This window comes from Hemibagrus wyckioides, linkage group LG21 (assembly GCF_019097595.1).
Source record: "Hemibagrus wyckioides isolate EC202008001 linkage group LG21, SWU_Hwy_1.0, whole genome shotgun sequence".
NCBI classification, from domain to species: Eukaryota; Metazoa; Chordata; class Actinopteri; order Siluriformes; family Bagridae; genus Hemibagrus; species Hemibagrus wyckioides.
Window position 1 is genome coordinate 8,013,361 of NC_080730.1, and position 24,479 is coordinate 8,037,839.

At 38.9% G+C, this 24,479-nt stretch overlaps 1 protein-coding gene across 1 annotated transcript in view; it reads right to left on the reverse strand.

The window, feature by feature from the left end:
* Positions 1–529: 529 nt before the first annotated feature.
* Positions 530–24,479, reverse strand: part of podxl2 (podocalyxin-like 2) — a 30,935-nt gene continuing 6,985 nt past the window's right edge. Inside the window, exons 2-8 of the mRNA XM_058372852.1 lie at positions 23,749–24,033; positions 17,047–17,705; positions 16,126–16,200; positions 8,980–9,136; positions 4,104–4,165; positions 3,831–4,010; positions 530–2,901 (exon numbers count right to left, since the gene is read on the reverse strand). Of these exons, the coding sequence (XP_058228835.1) occupies positions 2,698–2,901; positions 3,831–4,010; positions 4,104–4,165; positions 8,980–9,136; positions 16,126–16,200; positions 17,047–17,705; positions 23,749–24,033 (1,622 nt within the window). The 3' untranslated portion in view covers positions 530–2,697. The remainder of the gene's footprint in view (positions 2,902–3,830; positions 4,011–4,103; positions 4,166–8,979; positions 9,137–16,125; positions 16,201–17,046; positions 17,706–23,748; positions 24,034–24,479) is intronic.

The window sequence follows — 24,479 nt, forward strand, 5'->3', positions numbered from 1 at the left end:
GAAACAGCGAGTGCAACATGGACGTGTGTGGTCATATTTACTAATTAAATAAAATCAAGTGGTTTTTAATAACTCTTTTTTTTTTTTTTTTGTCATGAGAGATTTGTAAGAACGTCACTCTGGTTAAGAATACTTACTAATGTACTAATTTCTCATGGAGACAATTATGTATTGGGAGTCGATCACCCAAAATCTTGTCTGCCTCAGATCAGTTATGCCCTGTTCCTCAGTAGTAGCACACTGACAGCATGACTTACTGCTTGATATAAATGTCCTAGCAGAGTTAGTCTTCCTTCCTAGAATATTTTGGAATTCACATTAGATTATTTGCTCTACACAAACGTCTCAAAGCAGATTATCTACGCCTTGAGAAGGGTATTAAGAAGCAAGGCTGGGGCTGTCAACTCCTTTTGGGCCGGGATTTTTTTCTATTTACTGACACATCCGTAACATGTCATCAGCAGCAATGATCCAAAATATAGTCTGGAGTGTAATGGGCATTAAGGGTGGATTATTTCTCTATTGTTTCTTATTTTTTCTCCAAAAAATGCCTTAAAGGAGAAAGTGAAAATAGATAGACAAAGCAGACGCTGCCCAAATGACACAAAAGGACAGATGACAAGCACCGCTTCTGTTTAGCTCAGTGTTTTTGGGTTTAAATGACCGTTTCTTTTACTGCCTGCTTCCCTGCCTGAACCCTGTCAGTCATTACGGACTTAAAAAATGCAGCAGTCTTAAAGCACATGTATGAAATTATTCTTATTATGCCATCGAAGAGACATATTGCTCAGCTCTAGTAGTTTCATAATCGTGGTCCATCACTGCTTACTTTAATCTATAAAAAATTTTTAACCATGTAGCTAAACACTACTATTCAGGCAGCCATATTGGACAGCTAGAACCTGTTTCCTAAATTTAGTATGATTCCTCCAGCTCCTTCAAGGCCAAATTGTTATTCAGATGATCGAATATTTCTATGTGGAACATACATTTAGGGCATTTTGTAGACACTCTTATGCAGCGCAACTTATATTTATCTCACTTATACATGCTGAGGGTTAAAGAGGCTTGCTCAAGGGCCAAACAGAGGCAGCTTGACAGTGATGGGATTTGAACTCACAACCTTTCCATCAGTAATCCAACATTGTGAGCTACTGAGCTCAAGTTACAGCAGCTACAACTATCAGTCCCTGACTATTACAATTTGTTTCTTTGAAAACGAATTGTTTTGGTTCTTCATTTAAAGCAAGTGGGTGTAGGTTTTAAGTTTTATCCATCTTGTGTATTTAAATAAAGAGATAACCCTGTATTAATCATTTTATTCAAGCTGTATCTATGACGACACACTGCGATAAGGAAATGAGATGCATGTTGTAATGAACGTTTCCATAATCAGGACATTGTAACCGATCTCTATTTTACATCGTTTATGTGGTAATAAGAGCTAGGTGTAACAATGTGACTAATATACCAGGTTAATATCAGATATGCTGGACATGACTGTACTGTAAATCACAGGGAGTTGACTTGATTTTTCTCTTTAGAATACTAAATGAAGTGTGTATATTTGAGAAATTGCTTTTGTTTCAACTCCACCATTCCTTCAAGGTAGACTCCAGAGTTTTCAACCTAATATCAACCCACTGCATCTGTCATAAGTGCCACAGAAAAGAAATTCAACACTCTTGGGCAGTTGAATCCTACCTATAATTTGTTCTCCAGTTTCCTCCCACCTAAAAAAAACATGCCCGGAGGTGGATTGGCTACTCTAAATCAAATGAGTTTCTAGTAAACTTTTCATAGTACAAGGGGGAAAATGCCCAGATTCTTGTCTGTGGTAATTAAACACACACTAGAGATGTAGTGGATTGGGTTTAGGTTGAATAATTAGTTCAGTTTTCATATTCCTTATATTTATACAAGTTCTGTTTGCTCTACCTTCATTTTGGCATTAGATATATAAAAGAATCGAACAGAATAAGGATAGACTGTTCTTGTTTCAAAAATGTAAGCCCTATGCAGTGCAAGTTTTATTTTTTCTTTTCCTTTTTACAGTGAATGTGCGCGAGAGCACTGATGTGAACCTTGACAATGACACTGAAAACAAAGAACAATGAAAAAAACATCTCATTTGAAGAGAGGCCATTCCGACAAGCGATTTAAAGAGCAAGGCCAGCTGGCTGCAACTTCACCATGTTATAACACACTGCGCTAATGTACTGCTTCGAAAAGTGCACTAGATGCATCCATACAAAAGAAAATAGGATACGCGTGTACTGCAATAGCCAGTCGAAATACATTATTATGCATTAAGATCCTAGGAAATACTGCTATCCTGCTGAGTTCCGACAGTGCAAGACTTACTGAAGACGCAATTTGGCAGGTTTTCAATACATGTTTCTTCACAGCTAAAGATAATTAGTAAGTATTCGCGAATATCCGGAACGAAATACTCCCCGATTAGCACTAGAATGTTTACAGATGCCTCTCTGTGCTTGCACTATTAAAGAATCAACCCACGCCACATTGATTGAATATGAACGTGCTGTCGCTGGTGCAGATAAATAAAAGACCGTACAAGCCATAGACAATCACTTTAAATATTCAGCAGGTAGTTGGAAAAAAAAGCTCTGGTGTTCTGTGCCCTGATGGAAAACCTTACACAAATTTTTTACTTTCCCTTTGTTCTCCTCCTTATTAGAGGTGAGTATCCTCTTCCTGATTGTCTTCCTCGTCTTTGCCCGACTTGTTCGGCATGCCCTGCCAAGCTCCAGTTCCTGCTGGCACGCCGTTGGTGCTGTGCTTCTTCTCCTGTGGCTCCGGTTGGCCATCGCTCGTCACGTCCAGCGTGGGGTTGTCATGGCAGCCGTTCTCCACAAAATGCAGCTCCTCGCCACGTGACTTGGGACAACACAAAGAAATCGAGTGTTAGCAGCCAACACTATGTAAGAAAAAAAAGATATGCAAAGTTCTTGTACATCTGTATGAGCTTGCCACTCCCACTGTAGAAGATGTGACCCATAAAGAAGGCTCAATAAAGAAGGTATAGCATCTGTTAGAACCAGTAATGGAGGTGTGGCCTATGTCTTTATGTGTCCAGGTGAAAAAAGAAATGTGCCTGTAGAAGGTGTGACCTTTGTGCCTGTCAGTTTCAGTAAAGGAGGTGTGGCCTAGCTCCATATTCTTCCCAGTTTAAGTGGCATGTTTTCTGTGCCTGTTTGTTTCAGTAAAGTAGGTGTCCTTATGTGTCCCATTAAAAGAAGGCATAGCCTTTTTGCCTGGTAGTACCACTGAAAGAGATGTAGCCATAACATAGCTTACTAGTCCTTCCGAGGAAGGTGTGGCCTCTATGCCTGTCAGGTTCAGTAAAGGAGGTGTGGCCTATGTATATGTCTGTTCCAGTCTAAGGGGGCATGGTCTCTGTGCCTGTTTGCCCCAGTAAAGGAAGTGTGGTTTCTGTGCCTGTCAGTTTCAGTAAAAGAGGTGTGGTTTCTGTGCCTGTCAGTTTCAGCAAAGGAGGTGTGGCCTATGTCCATATCTGTCCCAGTCTAAGGTTCTGTGCCCAGTGAAGGTGGTGTGGCCTCTGTGTCTGTCAGTACTAATGGACTCTGTTCCTGACCCTGTGTGATGGATTTGGGCAACAGCCATACTGTAAACAAAACCTTTAAGGCAATCTTTTCATTTCCATATATTTCTTAATATTATGAAATTTATCATTACACAATTTCTTAACTGAATCACTATTTAAAAAAAAAACTATAAAAACCTGGTTTTATATTATTCTAATCAACACTGATTCCAGTCTGTCTGTGTTATGAGTACCCACTTACCATGCTCTTCATTTTGGGAAGACGGCGCTGCCAGCAGATGTAGATGAGCCCGGACGCAATGATAATCACACACACCGAGCCTATGATCACCAGAACGACAAACAATTTGCCGTAATCGCTGCGCGTCTGGCTGGGTCTGGAGTGACACGTGCTCACGCTGGAGAAGTTCTGAATGCCGATCTGAAATGTGATTTCCGTTAATTGTCAGGATGTCATCGCAGAAACCCATTACGTGTAACGAGCAATCCGCATATACAGGGTGCATGCTCATACCTCATTTAATCCTCTCCTTACTTCCCCTAGCATTGACAGCACATCTTTAGTAGCAATGACACCTAAAGGGATAAAAAAAGAATGCTATATTACAGTTTCTCCTGTTATTATCACCCAGCTATCACTTCCACACTCAGTTTTTCATAATGCTTCACACAAAATGCCTTAATATTTCTCAAGCTCTACCAAGAGCAAAGTTCTCTATTTCTGCAGCCCAATTTGCAAATATACGTAGACTCCCTTTCATATATGATTAACCCCAAATTCAAAACCAATTACTGGTTGCAGGCTGCTAAATAACAAATATGGAACTAAAGTCAAAGCATCTGCAAAGATTTTCAGTAAAACATACTCTTAATAACACTGTAACTGTTACAGAGACGAAGCGGTGGGTTATTTGTTATTTGTATGCCCCGAGGTTTGGGGATTCGCCCCTCAGCGCTTTATGTGTTAAGTTCTCCCTGTGCTTCTTAGGTTTCCTCCAGGTACTCTGCTTTCCTACAAGATATCTGATGTTGGCTGGTCGTATCTCGAAATTGTCAGTGTGTGTGAGTGTGTGTGTGATTGTGCCCTGTTACAAGTTGGACCCCTGTCTAGGGTGTTGCCTGCTTTGTGCCTTACCTGAGACTCTATGTAAGATAAGCATTACAGAAAATAGATGGATGGATGGATGCATAGATGGATGGATGGATGGATGGATGGATGGGTGGATGGGTGGAATAGTCTGTAGCAGAGATATATCATTCTCTCTATACCAGTATATATATGGAGATAGATAGATAGATAGATAGATAGATAGATAGATAGATAGATAGATAGATAGATAGATAGATAGATAGATAGATAGATAGATAGATAGATAGATAGATAGATAGATGGACGGGCGGACAGACGGATGGATGGACGGACGGACAAAGACGCAATGGGATGTGCAGTAGTCTGTAGCAGAGATGTATCATTCTCTCTATACCAGTATATATATGGAGATAGATAGATAGATAGATAGATAGATAGATAGATAGATAGATAGATAGATAGATAGATAGATAGATAGATAGATAGATAGATAGATAGATGGACAAAGATGGGGATATGCAGTAGTCTGTAGCAGAGATGTATCATTCTGATGTAGATCATCAGTATCTATATGTATAGATAGATAGATAGATAGATAGATAGATAGATAGATAGATAGATAGATAGATAGATAGATAGATAGATAGGCGGACAGACGGATGGACAAAGACGCAATGGGATGTGCAGTAGTCTGTAGCAGAGATGTATCATTCTCTCTAAACCAGTATATATATGGATATAGACAGACAGACAGACAGACAGACAGATAGATAGATAGATAGATAGATAGATAGATAGATAGATAGATAGATAGATAGATAGATAGATAGATAGATAGATAGACAGACAGATATGGATGGATGGACGGACAAAGACGCAAAGGGATGTGCAGTAGTCTGTAGCAGAGATGTATCATTCTCTCTATACCAGCAGCAATGTAATCTGACTGTTATAAAACTTTGCCTGAGCCACATACAAAACTGTTGTAAAAGCCTACAATATGAAAGCCCCCTTGTGATCTCATGTGTGAACTATAACTGAATTCTGTGTTAATGCACCAAATTAAACACAAACACAACTGCTACACTTCTGCCATTGCTCTGTCAATAGAATACTCTCATCTTCACCTGTTATGTCGCTTAGCAACCAAAGCTTACTGTTAATAGATCATTCTGCATGCAGGAAGAAATTTTTTTATTGGGAACGTTATTAATAATAAACTCAATTATTTATTAAACACAAAGAAATATGCCACTTGAGGGTTTGTGTAACAGCAATTATATACACCCAAGGACACCCTTACCTGATATAGTATCAGTCTAATACATGTCCTTGAGTGGCTTATTGCTTTAACAAATCCAGCGTAATTGCATTCACGGATCCTTCTGTTAAAGGATTGTGCTTTAGGAAAAAAAAAAAAAAAAGGAGGAGGAATTTGTGATTGAATAGGATGTGGCAAGTCCATTCATCAGCCCCAAGCTTTTCTCCTCATGGAGATGAAACGTGTATGATCATCATCCATCCACACAATCAGATGTACTACGATTAAAGACGCATTAGGAAAGCAGGGAATATTTTTCCTGATGTACGTAAAAGACGGCATAATGTATAAGGATGAGTTATAATTAACATGGTTCTGGAACCAACTAATAATTTTTAGTTATTAAACATTACTACGTGAGTTCAAACGTTTAGAGTACTGCATCTAGTGTGTGTATTTTTCTGTCACTCAGCTCAAAATATTCTTTGCTCAAAGAAAATTGGCACTTGAGGGAAATCTCCAGCCTGAAAACGTGTTTGTATTGAAATATTTGTGATGTGCTTAGTGGTTTCTGTGCTGTATTGTCATGCTTCCTGTGAGAAAATAGTGGCTGTCTGCTGCACTAACATCACAAGGGGAACACTGGTAGCGCACTTACAATGTTTTCAAAAGAAAAAAAATCTCAAGCAAGCCGAAAAACAGTAAAGTAAGTAGCTTCTTTTCTCACCACTTTTCACTGACATGTCAATGTCATATTAATGTTGAAGGAGTGGAGATGTTGAAATGCAGCTGAACGAAGCAATTGTCAAGAGGTTATTGAGACTCTAATCCTGGTGTGTCCAATCTTATCCACAAAGGCTTGGTGTGGGTGAGGGTTTTAATTAAAATCAAGCAGGAGCCAAACCTGAATCCACCTGTTCAATGGTTTTCAATACACTCAGGTGTGCACCGAATAAGACTAGACACACTGCTGATCTACTCAGCGATCAAAGAGTTGACGAATGGCCCCAGTTGGCAAAATAGGTCTGGCCCAGATCTGGCCCACACAATACACTTACACTTGGCCCACATACCATGAAGAATGATGGCCAGAGGTGGGCCAGCACTGGGCCACACCACAAAAACCAAACTATAACCGGGCCACATCTGGCATGCCATCATATAAACAGTGCCATCGCTGCTAGACCTGGTCCGCATCTGGTTGACATACCACTTGCCATGCCAGAACTCAGCCGGCGGTGCCAGCTTAATGCCAGATCTGGCCCAGACCCGTCTGCTATGTGGGGCATTGATGGTGGAATTAGCATGAAAGTGGACATTTAACCAAAGTGAAAATACCAACATAGTAGTATAAGAGGTTTAGTCAACTTGGATTGTCATTACATAACAAATCCTGGACACCTCTGAATATCACATGTTAACTGTAAAGACTATAAAATGCAAGTAGGGGGCACGGTGGTTAGCACACTTGCCTCACACCCCTAGGGCTTCGATTCCTCCTCTGACCTGTAAGGGTTTCTTCTAGGTACTCCAGTGGCTGACTGACAGGCAAGTCTAAACTGTCGGTAGTGTGTGTTAGTAAGTGTATGTTTACCACAAGTCCTCTGATCCCCTGTGACCCTGCGTACTACAGGATTAGTGGTTCCTAATGATGAACGGATGGATGGAAAATCTATGCAGTTCATGTGTGATTTTTTGATTCCTTGAACAGAATGAGTGTTTTGAGACATGCTTCCGTTGCTGTAACTGAGACATATTTTCAAGTGAGCTGGGGTTTCTGCAGGAAGATGTGTGAAGAGTTTTAATTAAAAGTGTATCAGGTAATGACTCGCTTGTGAGCCAGTCTGAAATACCAGGGAAAAAAAAGAGATAAAATATACAATATGTCTTCTTCTAAACGACTTGAATGTGTTTATAAATACAATCAGATATAACAGCGATGCAGTAGTGTGGAGTATGGTTACTTCACTCACGCTGCATAAGTAGAATTTATTCCAAATGACTCATATATATACTGCATTTTATTTTTAGCAAAATCAATCTATACAAGATTATTGTACAGAACATGGGAATGTAGGAAGCTGTGGCCTTTAACTACTATATTTTCCAGTTTCTTAGTAACAACACAAGCTGAAATTTTTTGTCTTAATAACTTTATGCCAGAAAAGGAAGAGCCAGGTAAGTGAAAGAGTGTTTATAGCTGCTATAATGTAAGTGGCAACTTGTCTCATGGATGTTCCATAACATTGAATGCAACTATAAATAGATTAAAAAAAAATATGAGGTCTTGTTCATTCACAAAATAAAAAATAAGAGGAATAAAATGTGTCTTGGTAGGTAGCTGTCTTAATTATTTAATATTAAATGTAAACTACAAATACTGGGTATACACCGATCAGCCATAACATTATGACCACTGACAGGTGAAGTGAACACTGATGATCTCATCATGGCACCTGTTAGTGGGTGGGATATATTAGGCAGCAAGTGAACATTTTGTCCTCAAAATTGATGTTAGAAGCAGGAAAAATGGGCAAGCGTAAGGATTTGAGCGAGTTTGACGAGGGCCAAAGTGTGATGGCTAGACGACTGGATCAGAGCATCTCCAAAACTGCAGATCTCGTGGGGTGTTCCCGGTCTGCAGTGGTCAGTATCTATCAAAAGTGGTCCAAGGAAGGAACAGTGGTGAACCGGCGACAGGGTTATGGGCGGCCAAGGCTCAGTGATGCATGTGAGGAGCGAAGATTGACCCGTGTGATCCGATTCAACAGACGAGCTACTGTTGCTCAAATTGCTGAAGTTGTTAATGCTGGTTCTGATAGAAAGATGTCAGAATACACAGTGCATGACAGATCAGAGCTGCAAAAGGGGGACGGACCAACACCGATATTAAGCAGGTGGTCATATTGTTATGCCTGATCGGTGTACTCGTGCATGGATGGGATAACAATACAAATACGTATAAAGTGGATCAGGATTCTTTAGCTTCTGTGCTGATCCAATTAAAAGTATAGAAAGCAGATTGTGTGTGTGATTTACCCTGATCACTGGCAAGCGTCATGAGAAGCTGGTGTTCCTGTTTGGTGGGTTTGCTAAGCGAGATGAGCCATGAGCTCTGAGGACTGTTCATCTTCCTGGAGAATGTGCTCTCCAGCATCTCCAGCAGCCTGTCACCATTCTCCACACGAAACTTTTCCTGTAACACAAACACACACAACAAACACACAAACCCACTCATGCATTAAAACCAACAGTTATCTGACATCGGTTTATTTTGAACACAGATGGGCTACCCACCAGGGAGAAGTTTGCATTTAGAGTGATAATTTAACCTATTATTTTTATTTATTTATTTATTTATTTTTGTATTATTCAAATTATGGACTAGATAGATAGAAAAATAATATTTTTTATCTAAAATATAAATGGAAAATGAAGAGTAGGGAGCTATCATGCCTGTTTTTGGTACTTGAATACACAGGAATGACAAAAAATGACAAAGCAAAAATAATGAACATATATTCAATGTTTTTCAAAGATACATTTTACCTTTATTGGTCCTGTAGTAAATGATAAAGTGTGAATCTTTCTAGAAAATGAAGCCATCATTTTTTTCTTAGTTTGGTACCAGAATTTTGGGCAGGAAGTCTGACCCTGATTAGTCACAACAGTAGCACTGAGGGCCTGAATAGTTGGTCTGAATAGTTGCAGTTATGTTAAACGACCAGACCTGTCCAATTACTTACCATTTTACTTATCCAATCCGACAAGATTACTTCCTTAATTACAAGAGGAACTGTCTAACAGATAGCCTGCTTTTGTTTTTTCAGTAATGTCTTTTCAAATTCCTTTTCAGTTCCTCTTGTAATCGAGTTTCTCTTTCACATGGGTTCATTAGAGATAATCTTTTGTTTTAATTGTTAATTTCGCAAAGCAGGATACTGTTGTAAATATTGCACTAATGTGATGGATTTGGATCTGTTACTAGGAGTCATGTTTAACCATGCTGCATTTACAAGAACGGTGTAGCATCCTAGAGGAACACGGTGGTATAGTTCCGGATTTGGGGATTTGATTCCTATTTCCACCTTGTATATGGAGTTTGCATGTTCCGCCCTTGATTCAGGGTTTTCTCTGGGTAATCTGGTTTCCTCCCCTGGTTCAAAGGCATGCATTATAGACTGACTGGCATCACAGGATGTGTGCGATTGTGCAACCCATCCAGGGGGGGTCTCTTGCCTTGTGCCTCATGTGGCTCCAGATTCCCTTGACCCTAAGCGGCACACAGATTGGAGGAATGTACTTCCTATTATAGTCTTTTCACTATCCTGATGTTCTCAGCAATAAAAATAATACAGATTTCTCTATCTGTGCTAATTCCTCAACAGCATGGGGTAAATCGGATTCACTGAACCAGACAAACAGGAAAATATAGCAACAGTGACTGAATGTGGATTACATGATTGATGATCAATAATAAAAAGGAAACAAAATCATAAGGCTTGGGGTAAAAGAAAAATATTCATTTATATTCATATTCCCAAAAAGCTAGATGAAGCACAATCTGCTTCAGAACTTCCTCGTTCCTTTTTGTCTAGTGATATGTATTCGTTATAAATGGTCCCTTATTCTGAAGAGTTCACAGAGTGCACACAAAGCCGGTTTAGAATTAGTGTGTGCAAGTTTGCATTACCTGCTCAATGATCTGTATTAAAATGGCACTTTTGCACAATACTGAATCACACTGAATTGCAGCATATTGGACAAAAAACTGCTCTAAATCCATTACCAACACAAAGGTGATGCCATTACCATCCTGAAGTTGATTATTTCCCTACATCAACAAAAAATGTTTTTTTCCTTTGATAATTTGTCAATGATTCATTCATGTACAATTTTTCATTTGTTAAAGAACAACACATCGCACTTTTAAGCATTTATAGTTATATTTATATATGAGGATCACCTGAGAAGTTAGTTATCACTAGCAGCTATTGAGACTTATAACATTTTGATGGCATGAACAGTGGACCTATTGCAGCCAAAATTGTATATATGAACAACATATACACTATATTGCCAAAAGTATTCGCTCACCTGCCTTGACTCGCATATGAACTTAAGTGACATCCCATTCCTAATCCATAGGGTTCAATATGACGTTGGTCCACCCTTTGCGGCTATAACAGCTTCAACTCTTCTGGGAAGGCTGTCCACAAGGTTTAGGAGTGTGTTTATGGGAATTTTTGACCATTCTTCCAGAAGCGCATTTGTGAGATCACACACTGATGTTGGACGCTACGTGTCTGTAGTGATTGACTCTGCAGAAAGTTGGCGACCTCTTCGCACTATGCGCCTCAGCATCCGCTGACCCTGCTCTGTCAGTTTACGTGGCCTACCACTTCGTGGCTGAGTTGCTGTCGTTCCCAAACACTTCCACATTCTTATAATGCAGCTGACAGTTGACTGTGGAATATTTAGGAGCGAGGAAATTTCACGACTGGATTTGTTGCACAGGTGGCATCCTATCACAGTTCCACGCTGGAATTCAATGAGCTCCTGAGAGCGACCCATTCTTTCACAAATGTTTGTAAAAACAGTCTGCATGCCTAGGTGCTTGATTTTATACACCTGTGGCCATGGAAGTGATTGGAACACCTGATTCTGATTATTTGGATGGGTGAGCGAATACTTTTGGCAATATAGTGTATATATGTGGCTCAAGTGGTTAAGGCTCTTAGCTGTTGACTGGAAGCTCAGGGGTTCAAGCCCCAGCACTGCTAAGTTGCTCCAGGAGCGCAGTATCATGGCTGACCCTGTGGTCTGACCCCAACCTCCAAGGATGGGATATGTGAAGAAAGAATTTCACTGTGCAGTAATGTATATGTGACAAATGAAGGCTATTTCAAATTTTTCTTATATATATATATATATAAAATACTGTAAGATCTGCAACAATACATTGTGGTACAGTGCTTTTTAATAATATGGATGGGCCATGCAAGCGAATCCAAACAGAAATTTGTGTTCATTGAAGTCGGCAAAATAAGGGTGCAACAATAAGAAATATATTACATCACTAGACAGAAAAAGACAGAGAAATTCCTGCAGCAGTCTTCATTTAGCTCCAGACATTGACGTTTTCTCAGACATATTGTTTGGTTTCTTTTTAACCAGAGTCATGTCCACATATGGTGCTTGTCCTTATGTCGAAGCAGACACCTAATTTGGAGTCTAACTGCTACAAATCCTACTGTGTCAAGAGATGATTCATTTGACCAAACAGGATCTGAAGAGGCCAAGAAAGAAAGCTTGCCCTTTATTCTGGATTAAACTCAGTCTTTTCTTTTCTGCTGGTAATCATTCTTTTTTTAAAAAAATAAATAAATAATAATTATAGCCCATCATTCTGTAGTCTACAATCAGATGAAAGGCTTTTAACGGTACTTCGAATTGAAGGTCAAGAGGGAGACTTTTTCGTTGCTTAAACAGCCTGCTAAAAATTGTAACAGATGTCATAGTGGCATTTCTGTTGGTTTTTCTCTATGTATATTTTAAATATTTCATGATTTTTTTGTCCAGGTTCATCGTACTCCAGTTTGAAATGAATGACGACGTATAAATAAAGCAGATAATTATATCATTTATGAATTAGTTTATCTCTAAAATTTGTTTGCTAACACTTCCTATACCCTGTAGCCCCTCCCCTAGTTGGCATGCCGTCGGTTGTGGCACGCAGATGTTCAGCGCAAAATACCAAATGTCATGCTGATTGTAATTACATGCCTGCCAGTTGCCATGACGATGAACGAGCACCTCGAGTTTTGCTTTTCTGGAGTGGGTGCGGACAGAGAGAGGTGTGTGTGTGTGTGTGTGTGTGTGTGTGTATTTTTTGTGGCCAGCCTACTGCAGTAACATTGACAGAGAATGTGATTAAAGAAATGTGTGCTACTGCTGAAACTGCTGCTACTGCAGATAGAGAGAGCTAGGATATAAATATCGCAGGACAGGACAATATTAAAGCATTATATTAGCATAATCATTGAAAATTAAATATTTATACGCTGTAATATGTTTAAGCAGGGTTCCCAATTTTTTATTGAATGAAATATTCCTGCAAATAATTGAAGAACAGATGCCAATAATTAGAATGAACTTTCATTTTATCTGAACAATGTAGAGACTTCAGGAAAAGCTACATCATGGTTCCAGTACGATATTTAATCTTAAGTTAATCTTAATTGCCAGTCAATTAACTCTGGTTCTATAAACCCTATAGAACCATCAGGGAAAGTGGTATGACACCCGAATTCACCACTCATGTGTAAATTCAGTGTTATTCATCTGTGCATGCATTCCAAGAATTTTCAAGAATGTTGCCATATGCAGTTTTTGCCATAAGTAGTGCCATCATGAGACAATCACTCTCAAGAACCTGTCCACAGAGCTGACGAGGACCCTAGTGTTTAAATAATAAGTGTTATATAGACCATATGGCCAAATGTTTGTAGGCACCTGTCACAGGCATTTTTTAGATTTTAGTGTAATCACTAACTTCTTACATAATTCTCATTTAAATAATATTACAAGGATAGTCTTCTTTCATCTGAGATGATCACCAATAAGAGAAATATAATATCATTACAAAATGATTTCAAAAACAGTTCATGCTTTGGTCACTGTAGTGCCTTGTAATCTGGATGTTCCAGTAGATGTATAAATAAGCTCCAGTTAGTCCACAATGCAGCAGCCAGAGTCCTTAATAGAAGGAGAAGAATTGGCCACATCACCCCTATCTTATCCACACTGCATTGCAACTCACTACCATCAACCCCAGCCCAAGCCTTCCCCTGACCATTCACAAAGTTGGGTGACATTATCTTGGGCAGAAAATCTGGATTGAGCTGAAAGATTAAACACCATGGTCATCTGACCAGAACACTACGTCTGAGAACTCCCAAGCCAGATGGACTGACCTTGTATCATGAGGACATAATGAATCAAGGGAAAGCTTCTGTGATGCTTATCCTACTCCCAAGGCAGACTTATTCAGAAAGGAATATCTTTCACTGTCGTCTAATGCATGAGCTCCTTTTGCTGAGACAAATACTTTTTGTGGTCCAGTTGCAAGCTGATGGCCCATTTTTGGAATTCCTGCAGTTCTAGAAAGCCTAAAGGGATCATTGACAAGACTGCAGTCACAGCATCCTCAACAAACGCTGATCTATCCTCATGCAAATGAAGAGTGTAACCTGTTTTGGTGTTTGGGATTGCTTGTCTTAGTTCACTGTGAGCTCGAAGTATAGTGGGTGTGTTCTGGATGACTGCTAATTGCTAGGAGCACACAGAAGCCATCCAAATATGTCAATATCCTGATGCCAGGAGCCAAGAGATGAGACCAGGCCACTTATATGCATCATGAAAACACCTTAGGTGCTACAAAACTACAAAGATTTATAAACCAGTCCTGTGGCTGCACAGCTTTACATTCCTGTTCTTCAGAAAACTTTTCAACTGTCTCAGATATGAAAATGGACCAGCATTTCTATCCTCTGTTACTGCCATCAGGACCCAGGAATATGATGTATTCTCTCCAGTGACTGACCAAATCACCAGCCAAACATATGCCATCACCATGTAGTCAGGGGATGGCCAAGTCAGACACAGCTTTCTTGAAATGATCTATGTCAATAAAGTGAACATTATGTTAAAGCCCAGCCTGGCTATCCAAGATATTCAGACACTTTCTGCACAAGTCCTGTCACTTGGTGGCACAGTGGCTATGGGGACAATCAAACCCAAATGTAGAAAAGCAGACAAAATGTTTCTGATTAGCTAAGCTAAAAATAACTGGCTCTGCAACGGGAGTATCCATTCTATAATATTAGCATGTGTGTTTGTATACTGTCATGTATACAGACAACAGCATGACGGAAATAGGGAATGCTTTAGGACAGATATTTAACTTTGTGAACTTGGCACCTGGAATGGGGCGCCTTTAGAAAGAGCGCAGTGAGTGTGATGTAGAACTGAGCAGCAGTCCAAAAGACATGGTGCCTGGTTTCATGTGACTCAGAGGAAGCACGTGTTAGCATGCTAGCAGAGACGTAGGTAGTGGATGAGGAGTGGGGAGAAATAGTATTTATAAATGTTCTAATTAAATAATGTAGACTGACCCTTTTTCCGAGTTATTCTAATTGCCTTAAGTAAATAATAGTCTATTTGCATAATCATTGCACCTTCGTTGCAAAATACAGTTACTGATGCTAGGTTATATGGTTATCATAACGTGAATTTATCATATTGCACCACACCTAAAACACTGCATGTAGGAATGCATTCTCATATGCATTCTGTGCAAGATTGCTGTGTCTAACAGACAGTTTTTGTTTGTTTCTTGCCGAAGAAACAGTCCTGTCAGCGTGTTAGTGAAGGCACAGACATTCCCAGTAGCTTTTCCCCCAAAATACTGCAGATGTACCACTAAAAAATATGAACAATGGATAAAACTCTCCTTCAAAATATGGACAAAGTAAAACGTTACTGCGTAAACATAAACACAAACATCCGGCTCATTATCTATAAAGCATGCAGATGAATGTCCTCTGTCTTTTAAGTCATTTTGTCACAACTCTAGTATAGTGGCTGTCTCTTGTCAAGACTGTGTTGCAGATGCTGACTCAACAAAGTACCTCAGTGCACTGAACAGATTACGTGGAGAAAAAAATAAAAAACACAGTAGCAGAGCAGACCAGGATGTAATTAATTAGCTCGTGTTCTCGAAACATGAATCACTGCGGCTTTGGTGGCAGATTCTCTGTTGCAGATTATCCATCATAAAAATGATCATAAACATTAAAAGGTAACTGTTGGTGTCATTCCGGCATGTAAGTTGCTAATCTGATCATTTGTAAGCAAGAAAGTCTACGTAACAGAACCACAAATTGTCCTGATGTCTAGTAGTAAGGAGACAAGATGGATGGCTTAAACTTGTGGGTCATATATCATCACAGAACCAACCACACACACCGAGTTAATCCTTTCAGTCTGAAGCTTCCCTGATTCACTGTCATAAGGTAAGCCTGTGGCTTTCACACTCCTGAATAAGATACGCTAAAAAGGCTAAGGATTGAAAAACCCAACAGAAGGAGATATAGAAAGGGAAAGGACAAGACGGGAACTCACGCAATCGTAATCTTCTGTCATGTTGAGGATGACATAGCCTTTTCCTGCCAGATCACTCCAGTCAACACAAATTACCTAGAAAAAAAAAAAAAAAAGACAGAATGCAATGAAAAGTGACAGATGGGAGTTACATGTGTCACTGGAAGTGATATCTCACAATTATAGTGAATAATTTAAAATAATTAGCACCATTCATTACAGACAGGCAGGATGATCAAAAGATTCAAAATGTCAAGAAATGTCAGGAGAAATTGTACAAATGTGCCTCATCAAATCCATTCAGTAAATAAAGAAAGCTCGGAAATGTATCTTATTCCTTTTCAAAATGGTTGTGTTTCAGATAATGTACAGTAAGACGGGGAAAAATTAGAATTTTATTTTAGTGCCTTCTATTAATATGAAAACTTTTGTTTGTTCTAAAAAGGAAGTAAAATGTCCTGATCTTTACACTGTAGAAAAATTGTTGTTGTTATGTAAGGTTTTTTTGTTGTTGTTGTTTCTATTAGCAGCTGAAAAGGTTATCTGCATATGCAAATATATCTGAACTATACATAATTCCACTACTGGTTCATGTTGTTTTCTGTTTTCTGAATTATTGTTTATATTGTAACATCATATTTGGCACAATATTAGTGTACTGCTGAATCCATTAATCATCTGTTTCTGTTTATTGATAAAATTATTTAAGTAATTGCATGCTGATTTATTTAATAAAAACAAGCATTTTCCTCCAATAAACATGCCATTTCATATATACTACAATTATTTTCCTCCAATAATAATTGTACTTATTTAGTCAGTCTGTGTTTATTTACCCATGCAATCGATCTATCTATTGATCCATCTGCATATCCACCTATCCATCCAACCATCCATCCATACAACCACCCTTTGATCCAGCCATCCATTCATCCCTTCTACCTGCACTGCTTCTTGGGAACCATGCAGGTCTGTCTCTGACAAATAATCAGTGCCTCCATGACGAAGTTCAGACTCCTCTGACTCCTCCTCCTCCTCTGCCTCATGCCAGGCTGTCTCAGTGAAGGCCACAATAGGCGTGTCCGAATCTGCTGATGAATGTGGCTTCCAAATATCTACCTCCTGTCCATCTATCTCAGTTGGGAATGCCACAACCTCCTCATTTTCATCCTGTTCCTCTGAGTCATCCTGGTGGGAATCGTCAGGTTGTAAGGGCACTTGGCTAGGGAACATCCCTATTTCTGGAACGGTAGGTGCCTGGGTGAGGATGTTCTCTCTTCCATCATCAAAGTCCTCCTCAGGGCTGTCAGCACCAGCTGTGGCCTCAGGCAATGGGTTGATTGGGCCAAAGAACCCAGCCATGGATTCAGTGATGGAGGAATGCGTGTCTGTGACGGAGGAGTGCATAAGCGGTGCGGCAGCTGTGGTAGACAGTGGAGAGGAAGAATGAGCTGGAAAACCACTGGCCTCGAAATCCCTTTGCCATTGTTCTGGGTTTGAAGATTTAACCGCAGGAAGGAAGAAAGATGAGGAGGAATTAAGCTTCATGGGAGCCTTGCGGAGGGTGAGAGAGGAAGGACGATTGGAGGATGGATTATAACCTGAGAGAGGACATGGGGAAAAGGAGTTGTGTATATTGTGTACATATACTTTTCAGGCAACTGTCATTCATGCTGTGTAATGGTATTCTATTAAAAAACTATGAACAGGGAACCGATTATAAAGGAAAATTAGAAAGGAAATGAAAAAGAAATGGATGGATGGATGGATGGATGGGGCGAAAAAGAGATACTGTTTAATATACTATATTGTACTTTTTATTCCCTTGCCACATGGGGTATGATTAGTCACAGCAGTATAAATTTCTTAAGTAAAGCAAACCAGCTTCCATACTCTGAGCCTAATTATCAGCTCAATTAACAGAAAGAAAGAAAGAAAGAAAGAAAGAAAGAAAGAAAGAAAGAAAGAAAGAAAGAAAGAACGAAAGAACGAAAGAAAGAAAGAAAGAACGAAAGAAAGAAAGAAAGAAAGAAAGAAAGAAAGAAAGAAAGAAAGAAAGAAAGAAAGAACGAAAGAAAGAAAGAAACGGGAAATAAGGAAAAATAAGTAAAACAGCGCAGAAAAATAGAGAATATATCAATTTATCCTGTATCCTAGCACTATAGTTACTGCCTTTATTCACTCTGTAACAGGAAATATATTAACACAAATGTCTTTCTTGGATAAACCATTTTAACATGACAAGAAAAGTAGCAAGGTGGGACCACACAGTGTTAGCTGTCATTACAATTTGTTCACACCGTCACAGGCAAAGTCCAAAATGTTGAGTGGAATACACACACACACACACACACACACAAGCCGACCTCAAAAAAGCTGCCTAAACAGTCATGTCTGCTAATAACTAAGTAATTAACTAATTAGAGCACAACTGTTGGATGAAGTGGAGCTAATCACATTAAATTAGACTTCATAATACACCAGGTTCTATATATAATGATATTGTAGCACTTTGGAAAGTTACTTGTGAATTGTCTTTAACAGTGGTTTGTTCTTGTAAGATCTTATTACAGTATGAAACTATTTTATATCTACTTTACCATTATATCTTCGATCACAAGCATGAATGTTTAAACAGGTGTTCACAGATGTTCACACATAGAACATCAGCACAAGACCATAAAAATACAGTACTATATTGCCAAAGGTTTTGGGACAACACTCTAATTCATCCCAAAGGTGTTTTATCGGGTTGAGGTCAGGACTCCCTAAGTTCCTCCACACAAAACTCGCTCATCCATGTTTTTATGGACCTTGCTTTGTGCACTGGTGTGCAGCCATGTTGCAACAGGAAGAACCCATACCCAAACAGGTCCCACAAAGTTGGGAGCATGAAATTGTCCAAAATGTCTTGGTATGCTGAAGCATTAAGAGTTCCTTTCACTGGAACTAAGGGGTCAAGCCCAACCCCTGAAAAATAACACCTGAATTCAATGATTTGGAGGGGTGTCCCAAAACCTTTGGCGATATAGTGTATTTTCTGACATAATCATCTTGGATTGTGGAAATCATTTTGTGAAACCAAGAACAAAAGCACCACATAGGAAAAAACACACAGAATAATATGAAATAAAAGATGGGGCTGATTTCTTTCTAGCCCAGATTGTAGATTCACACAACCAGTCAGTGGCACATCAGTCTCAGTCCTGTAAAATGTTTAGACGTAATAAAAGCCAGTCGTAGTTTCACTAATGTTCACTGGAGCTAATTCATTTAACCCTGCTTTGCGGATTCAAGCATCACATCACCTCCCCAGCAATGACTGAGAAAGTGTATATGGTGCACAATAGTAGGTGTGATAGATATGAACTCAGTGTATTACTTTCTCAATCACAGATTTTTCAAAATACATTTGGAGAACCTAGAAGTAAATAATACAAAGTACAAATTAAAACAAATGGAACTGTAGACTTAATGCCAAAGCTGAGACCCCATGCTAAAAGGATTAGTCATAATAGTTTCCCTACAGAAATGATCATTTGCTAATAGGTATCTGCTTTATTTCAGCTCTCCCACACAATATCATGACCAGCTTTCTCACTGAATATGACTATCAACTAGCACAGGTGTATGTGTGGAAGAAGATCCATCCATCCATCAATTTTCTGAGCCAATTATCCTACACAGGGTAACAGGAAGCCTGGAGCCGATTCTAGTGGACTCAGGGCACATGACAAGGGACACCCTGGACAGGGTTTAATCGCAACTATGCACAAATTAGACATGCCAATCAGCCTGGACCCGGAGGACACCCCTAAAGCATGTGGAGAACATGCAAACTCAACCATATTATAAACTTTTCAACCTATAATTAGGAGACTGATTATTATGATGAGTTGCCAATGTAACAAAGTGATTCAACTCACACCAAATGCTAACAAGGCAGGGATAAATAGAAGATGCTGTTTCATGGAAGCACAGGAAGAGAAGTTCTTAAACTTGAAAACAAAAAGCATAACAATTTTTCAGTCAGACATAACGGCGAGGGAAATATGTCGGTGCTAATTAGAACTATTTATTGATAGTACATGTTTAGATCCGTAATTACAAATTTACAACAAACTGACACTCTTGACTAGAGAATAAAACAAGGGGAGATGAGATAATGCAGGTGCTTCAGTATAATTAGCATCTTGACAGTGTTTTCATACAGCAATGCAACACATATCTGTGCAGGTGTTACCTGAGCACCTGTACTATAGCTATGTTTTATACAAAAATTACAGTAGATCCAAAGGAAAAAGCTAAGCTATGGCTACCAAAACGTATTTTTTCCAGTACAATTAGACTTTGTGTAATGCCTAAATCTGAAGTAGACAGCATTCTTATGGAATATTTTCCCTATTATATGCTATTAAGCAATATATGTTATTTCTGACATTGTGCCTGACATCTTGTAAGGTTTATATAAAATTACATGCTGCTGTATGTTCAAGAACTATAAGATTTTGATCCCTTACCATTACCCGTAAAAGCGCAGCCCAATTTTGTTGACTGTCGTTGAGGTGGTGGGAGATGAGGAGTACCATGCTTGGGAGGGCAGCTATCTTATAATACTAGTGTGTTTCTAATTAGTTGCACTTTATGTAGCTAGGACAAACTTTCTCTCCCTAGCTCTGTGTTGTTGTTTCTGTTTTGCAGTTATATGTTGTAAGTTGTCTATGTAGCACCAGGGTCCTGGAGAAATGTTGTTTTATTTCACTATGTACTGCATCAGCTACATGTGGTTGATATGACAATAAAGCTTCTTGACTTGACTTGACTTTACAACTAGACTCAACACTGATCTTGACCACGCAAGAAATATGTAACTTTCGTGCTGGAAAGCACCCAGGTAAGTGTCCAAAGCGGTGGTGCTATTGTTCATTGTGCAAAATCAGTTGGTCAAACCCTTTAAGTTGTACTCAATATTTATTAAAAAAAATAATAATAATAAATAATAAATTTTAAAATAGGCTCTCACACCTTTAACAGTATGACCACATAGAAAATATTCAGGGAGAGGATTATGGTGGGGGGAAAAAAATAATAAAGAGTTTTCATTTTCATATCAAGTGTATAACTGTGTAAATGGCTGGTACACAGCTGTGTTGATTCAGAACATCTGCAGAGGTCTCAGCTCTGTTGTGTCTCATTAAATTCCGATTTTTCTGGCATACTAAACCACTTGGAATTATTAATTTATGGCTAGCAAGACTTTCCACAACATCACAGGACTTCTGGTGGACAGCACTCTTCTATATGCTTTCATATTCTCTTACTCCATCTCTTTATCTCTCTCTCTCTCTCCCTCTCTCACACACACACACATACACACACACACCAAGTTTATACTGAAAAAAAGAATTTTGACAGAATGAGTGCCTCAGTAGAAACCACCTTTACAGGGCAAGCATGTCGGCTAAAAATATCTTTTGTATTTTTTTTTTTTTAAATCCCACATGTCTTGGCAAGCCTTGCTAATGTATCTGTGTTCAAAGTTATATCCTTTCTTCCAAAACTATACATGAAGTATAAGAGCGAATAGCAGTACTGTTTAAACCATTTAAAGGGAAGGAAGAATCCTTCTCAGAAATTAGTGAAGGAGGAGAAATTCATCATCAGCCTCTAAAGCCTAGCAGGCAGCATTTTAGCACAAATTTTCACTAGGCTAATTGTTGTTTTGACATTCAGGCTTCATATTTTTTGGGACGGGGACTGTCAGCTGAAGATGGAGATTCGTCAGATGAATGATGGTTATGAGACCATTTATGCTAATTACTGATGAGTCATGGTACAATGTGACACACTTCTTTAGCTGCATAAAGGAATGGGCTAGAAATGCTTTCCATGGCTCACCTAAGGATCGTCTAAGGAACTGTCTATTTCCACAACAGAAAGTTCTAGTTCTAGTATTGTGCTATTTTAATATCAATTATAAATTAGATATTTTAAATATACATTGACGTGCAAGCACATATCCATGAGTCGGATGCCATTAATGTGCCCATTAATATTACAGATACGAATGTGTATGTAGCATAAAAGGAATTTTCACAATACCTTATATGCAGGTTCCCGAGAGATAACCTAAAACAGCATTTGTGGCAACTACAATTTAATCATTTATCATTTAAAACGCCTTATAGTATTTTTGCATTCATTTAACATTTCATGCTTAAAACATCCTACATAAGTCATCCTTATAACTCTTGAAAAACAGACATTTTAGTACCCACGAACGTCCCACAACATTCAACCTGAGCATATTCACCCCTATGAAATATTTGGAATATTCCACAAGTTGCATGTTTAAAAGGAAATTGCATCATCTCGTTTTCTTAAAGGTCATGGGAAGACAAAACATCCCCCCCATGTTTTAATGATATTCTGATATTGACTGGTGAGGCTACTTTGAAAGTACATCCCTGTAACCGAAATTATAAATATATTAAGAGTAGACGACTAATTTAAAAAAAGAAATAATTTAATGTAATCAGAAATGCCATCACACTCTCATTAGTGTACACCAAACAGGCATAACATTATGACCACCGGTCTAATATTATGTTGGTCCTACAAAACAGCCCTGACCCGTCATGCACTGTGTATTCAGACACCTTTCTATCAGAATCTGCATTAACTTCTTCAGCAATTTTTGTGCATCAGTAGCATCGTGCATCAATGAGCCTTGGCCACCCATGACCCTATTCCCGTTTCACCACTGTTCCTTCCTTGGACCACTTTTGATAGATACTGACCACTGCAGACCGGGAACACCCCACAAGAGCTGCAGTTTTGGAGATGCTCTGATCCAGTGGTCTAGCCATCACAATTTGGCCATTGTCAAACTCGCTCAAATCCTTACGCTTGCCCATTTTTCCTGCTTCTAACACATCAACTCTGAGGGCAAAATGTTCACTTGCTGCTTAATATATCCCACCCAGGTGCCTCAGGTGCCATGACAAGGAAATAATCAGTGTTATTCACTTGACCTGTCAGTGCTCATAATGTTATGCCTGATTGGTGTAGATTCTAGTTAGCATGGATGGTCTTGTGTATTTGGTAATTCTATGCTAATTATCTCAGTCTTGTAAGCCATTGTAAGCCAAAGAATGTTGTAGAGATGGGATACTATTGCCATAGTTGGGTCAACAGATTCTTGTTTTATGCTTAAGGGCATGTTTTCTTCATTTTAATGTTAAAATAACATTAAAATAAAGAGTTAAGTGGCACCTCAAACATGGAATCTCCATTCATATAGAGCTATAGGTCCATGATTTTAACAAAATCACACAGTGAAAAAGTCCACATTTTAAAGTTGCAGTGGAAAGCACAGATTTCTAAATCCCTTACCCATGAACATTAATGAAACTGTTGCTTGGATTCAAGCTTCACATTTAAATGAAAATTTTATGCCACGTACACATGTAGTGAAATGCTTTTTTTGTGTATAAAAATGTGAATAAAAACATATTCAAAATAAAATAAAAATAATATAAAATAAAATAGAATAATATATAAATGGGAAATGGAAAAATAAATAGACAAAATACGTGAAAACATAGCATCTGAATACAGTGACTGATATGAATAATATCATACCTATCAAAGAATCTGCATCCAGACTGGAGTTGATCTCTGCTTGAGCATCCCACTTCCGCAATGCCAGAGGACCTTTATTCTCCTCACTGTCTTCACTGAAGAACCCAGAACTCTCCTGGGAACTTTCTACCAAACCAGACATGGCAGGATTTTCAGCATCCCGGAGGACACCATCATGTTCCTCCAGACCAACAGATACATCCGGAATGGGTTGGAATGAAGCAGAGGAGCTGGACAGAGGTGTTGTACTGCCATTAGATAATGTGATGAGCATTAAGGTAGACCCTGAGGAGAAAAGCAAAGAAATGATGGGAAAAACAAAACAAAACACAGTAATCCTGAGGCTTAACAAATTCTGGAAGACTTCCAGATGCAAACAAACAGTCAGTAATAAGACAACAGTGATGCAATTAATAGCCAGATAACACCAAACTGTATGAGTAATTATGATCTCTTTGATTTTTATGTAGCTGTTGTCTGAGACATTTCTGTCAGAGTAGTAGATATGCCTAACGTTAGGGTACAAAATAGTATGTTCCCCTTCTAAAAAGGGCATTCAGTAATCTGTTATCTGCTTGGATAGGAATTTGTATTCAGAACTGTATTATAGCTGTGACAAATGAAAGTAAGGACACAGCAATACCAACAAGTGTTGACAGCCAAACCTACCCAGCAACACTTCTAGCTCCAGCTGGCCCCTGACCACAGATGGCTCTGTATCAGCTTAACTT